At 36.0% G+C, this 4,557-nt stretch overlaps 1 protein-coding gene across 1 annotated transcript; it reads left to right on the top strand.

Annotated features, from left to right (window-relative positions):
- Positions 1-1,283: 1,283 nt before the first annotated feature.
- On the top strand, positions 1,284-2,152 carry MTNR1A (melatonin receptor 1A; the record flags this gene model as incomplete). The annotated part of the gene is made up of 1 exon (XM_009585267.1): positions 1,284-2,152. A coding segment is annotated over one exon (869 nt), but the record flags the coding sequence as incomplete, so codon positions are not given.
- Between the last annotated feature and the right edge of the window lie 2,405 nt (positions 2,153-4,557).

Below are 4,557 nucleotides of genomic sequence, written 5' to 3'. Positions count from 1 at the left end.
AAAAATGTCTTCACCGAAAGGTTTGTCAAACATTGGAACAGGCTGCCCAGGGAAGTGGTTGAGTCACTATCCCTGGGAGGTATTTAAAAGACGTGTAGATGTGGTGCTTAGGGACATGTTTTAGTGGTGGACTTGGCAGTGCTAGGTTAACAGTTGGACTTGGTGATCTTAAAGGTCTTTTCCAACCTAAACGATTCTATGATTCTATGACATATACATATTTATAGCTTTCTGTAGATATGGACATGAATAACTAGACCAATACATGTAGTAGTTATTTTTAAAAAATGAATAAAAGATATATCAATGTGTCTTGTGACCTTCTTAGAAACTAGAATGGTTGGGAGGCATTCAGAACAGTTATCATTTAAGCAACTAAAAAAAGAATATATAATCTATGCTCAAAAGATTAATTCAAAACATGTGGTTATGATGGGTTCCATTATCTTTTAGGAACAGAGAGGGGTTCTATTAAGAACTAACACAGTCTAAAATAATCTCCCTTTATTTTAATTAAAAAATGAACCAAGGAATGGATCATTGCTTAATTTTCCAGTTTGGAGGCAAAGAAGAACGTGGCATCAATAGTGTCTGGGAACTGTCTAGGTCGCTGCCCAGCACCACTTCTTTTACTGAAGAGTATGTCTCTCAATTTAGGAAAGACAACTAGGATTGTGTACAGCTAGACTCTTAGAAGTTAAGTTTAGTTAAGTGCTAGCCAGCAGATTCAAAACAAGTCACTTTAAAAGTCACGTTAAAGTCACGAAAGCTTGAAATACAAATGGGAAAAAAACATATTTTCATTTCAGGACTGGAAAAGTTAAGGGGTAATGTAAGGAAAGGGAATTAAATTAAGTAGGGAAGGTAAAAGTGAGTTTTGAAATTTATTAGTAATCATATTATTTCTGCTGATTTTTCAAGAGAGACTATTTAAAACCAAAGCAAGACTTGAAGTTATGAATATTTTAGTTTAATATGAATTCTGAGTCTGTGTTATTGGAAGAATCCAAATAAATGAGATTATAAAAATACTAGGTCATGGTAATTAAATTCAAAGACGGTTTTCTTTTAAAAGGTCCATCTTTAAGTTAAGCTACTTCCTTTTTAGATTAAAAATGAGTGTCTTATTTCTGATATAGGGCAATGACTTTTGATCTAGAGAGTAGAAACTAATTACATTTAAAGTGTTCCACTAAGGCTGCTCATTAGTATATTGAGAAGCAGAAGTGCCAGAAAAGAGCAAAAGAAAAACTAATACTTGCCTTTTTTTATTTATTTTGCAGGAAATGTGTTTGTTGTAAGCCTGGCAGTTGCCGACTTGGTTGTAGCAATCTACCCATACCCACTGGTCCTCACATCTGTATTTCACAACGGATGGAATCTGGGATACCTTCACTGCCAGATTAGTGGCTTCTTGATGGGCCTAAGTGTCATTGGATCAATCTTCAATATTACAGGCATCGCTATCAATCGGTACTGCTATATCTGCCACAGTCTCAAATATGACAAGCTGTACAGCGACAAGAATTCATTATGCTATGTTGTTCTTATCTGGATCCTAACATTTGTTGCTATCGTGCCCAACCTGTTTGTGGGATCGCTACAGTATGATCCCAGGATTTACTCATGTACATTTGCACAATCTGTGAGCTCAGCATATACAATAGCAGTTGTGTTTTTCCATTTCCTGCTTCCCATAGCCATAGTTACTTTCTGTTACTTGAGAATATGGATCCTTGTTATTCAGGTAAGGCGAAGGGTTAAACCAGATAACAACCCCAGACTGAAACCACATGACTTCAGAAACTTTGTAACCATGTTTGTGGTATTTGTACTGTTTGCAGTCTGCTGGGCTCCTTTGAACTTCATAGGCCTTGCTGTGGCTGTGAACCCAGAAACTATAATCCCTAGGATTCCAGAGTGGTTGTTTGTATCTAGTTATTACATGGCATATTTCAACAGCTGCCTTAATGCTATCATATATGGACTCCTGAACCAGAACTTCAGAAGAGAATACAAGAGAATTATTGTAACTTTTTGTACAGCAAAGGTTTTTTTCCAGGATAGTTCTAACGATGCAGGAGACAGGATGAAAAGTAAACCTTCTCCACTGATCACAAACAACAATCAAGTGAAGGTGGACTCTGTCTGAAAATGGGAATCTTATTATCAGTCAGAAGCATCCAAATAAAGTATCTGTTTTATTAGACCTACTGTTAAATATCATGGTGAAATATCTCTTCTACACTGAAAGCACTTTGATCAAATTCCTTGCATGGTATTTGGGAACTCAAGTTACAGAGCCTTGACATACAGATCCTATTATAGAATGGTATATCTCTTGTATAACAACACAATTATATCCTTGAGGGAATTACAAAATTATGCATGGATGCTTTTTTTTTCCCTTAAATGGAGATAAACAACTAGAAACAGAAGTATCCACATTGCCTGGCTTAATAAAAGAAATCACAAAACTATTCCTAGCACTTTCTGCCTGCTTCTTCTGGCCAGGTTATGGTCCTGATTCTAAAACCTCTGAGAACTTCTTTTAAAAGATCAAATCAGACCATTATGAAATATGTCAGGAAATGTGAAGTGAGAAATCAAGGTAATTGAATATTCATTAAGATTTTTGATAAGTACCTCTACCTATATTGCTTTGCTCCTAACATAGACATGATTATTCATTTTTTGGAGATTAAACCTCACCAGCCCTCCTAGGAATGGCATTCTTAATTGACTTCTTAATTTTAGAATAGCTTTTAGGAGAAGACATATACCTGACTGATTATCTTCAAAGCTACAAGGGCAGGAGGATAAACAGCAAGGAAAGAAAAAAGCCATGATTCATCAGCTCAAGCCATTAGGGCATGAAAAAAGGTGTAGGAGGGGTGGGAAGAGAAATATAAACCACCATTCTTTCTGAAGAGACAGTAATTCACGAAATCAGGAAGTGCCCCAGAGGAGTTTCTGGGGAAACACATCCTAGAAACGTAAGTGAGGAAGGACCGTTATTTCTTACTTGTGTACAGTACAGAAGTTCTAAACCTCTGTGAGAAGATGATTAATGCATTTAAGAGGGATGGTGGGTGAGGATGGCAGTTTTGTCTGGTTAATGGAATCTTAACCTCATGAAACCCTGGGAAATGAGAAATATTTACAGGATGAGCATTTAACATCTTTCTCAACTTGATCTCCTGAGAATAGCCTGAGACTATAGGTTATTTTGTAATCTGCCACAGATAAGCTTTTCAAAATAATAGTTAGGTGTTTACCACAATGATGAACACAGTGTAGTAACCTAGAACAATTAGACACCTTTAAATAACAGAAAAAAGAAGATGCTACTTATGATCCTGGTGCAAGGAGGAATGCATAACTCTCAGGACAGGACCTGCTATGTGGACTTTCCACTGTCAGCAGGCACTTCTTCAGTGAGGGGAAGCATACTGTGAAGTGAGGAAGAATAGCTAGACAGGCTGTTTCCTGCAACAATGAATCTCTGTTTATAATGAAGCCTTCTGGTGGAGAAAAGCAATTCACAACAATAGGATTCAGGTTCAAATTGACCTTAAAAAGAAGGAGCATTAGGTTCTGGAAAGATGCTCCAACTGTCATACCTTTTAATGCTCAAGTGTTCATACCTACACTGATGTTCAAGTACACTTGAGCTTTTCCAAGCCAATCCAATCATTTCAACTGGACTAAGAGTTTCTGAATAGCCATCAGACTTCTGTTAATCTATATTAAAATGTGGACTTTACCTAAACAGTTCATTTAAATTATTACTTGCTGTACTGGAGATTTTCTTGAGCTTATATGTCTTAGAAACCAACAGTCACTCTATATTACATAATTCCTTAAACTGCATACAAATCTAACAGCATTTCTTCTTTCTTGGATCATAGATTAGTGTACCCTTAACTTGAAAATGAACTAAAAGATAACAGATTCATATTTACTTGAAAACCCCACTGACACTTAAACTGACCAGTTTCTTACCTTAAAAATAGGTGCCTCATGTCAAGTTGACAATGAAACTAATGAACAATGTTGTAAAACCCTGGAGATGAACTAGCAAGTCAATGCATTGCCGAGGTGCTTGACTCATCTTTGTTTACATTTGCCAGTCAGAACCACTGTGTAAATAACCAGCTCTCTTCTATTGTGTTATCATCATATGATGAGATATGATACAACATGATTAACAGCATAAAGTCTATCACAGCTTTCTTCACTGTGATTTCATCCTTGGAGGATGCTTAGCTCTGTAATTTTATTGCTTTGTGTGTAGTAATTTCAGAATAGCAAGGGAGGCATGACCACCTTATAAAAGAAGTTTTTCATGTAAGGAAAAAAACTATTTAAATTCTTACAAAACTTGCCTTATTTAAAGCATATTTTCAAAGAAAATAATGTCTTATGATGCATTTAATAAAGTAGCATAAAGGTAGTTTAAGTAGCTTAGTAAATTCAGAATTCACTTGCCATTTCCAACAGAAAATGTACATGTTTATCATGTCTACATACTTATGAGCTGGTTCAAGATACTGT

The sequence above is a fragment of the Fulmarus glacialis genome, unplaced genomic scaffold (assembly GCF_000690835.1).
Source record: "Fulmarus glacialis isolate BGI_N327 unplaced genomic scaffold, ASM69083v1 scaffold37840, whole genome shotgun sequence".
Lineage (NCBI taxonomy): Eukaryota > Metazoa > Chordata > Aves > Procellariiformes > Procellariidae > Fulmarus > Fulmarus glacialis.
This window is presented reverse-complemented; position numbering and strand designations above follow the sequence as displayed.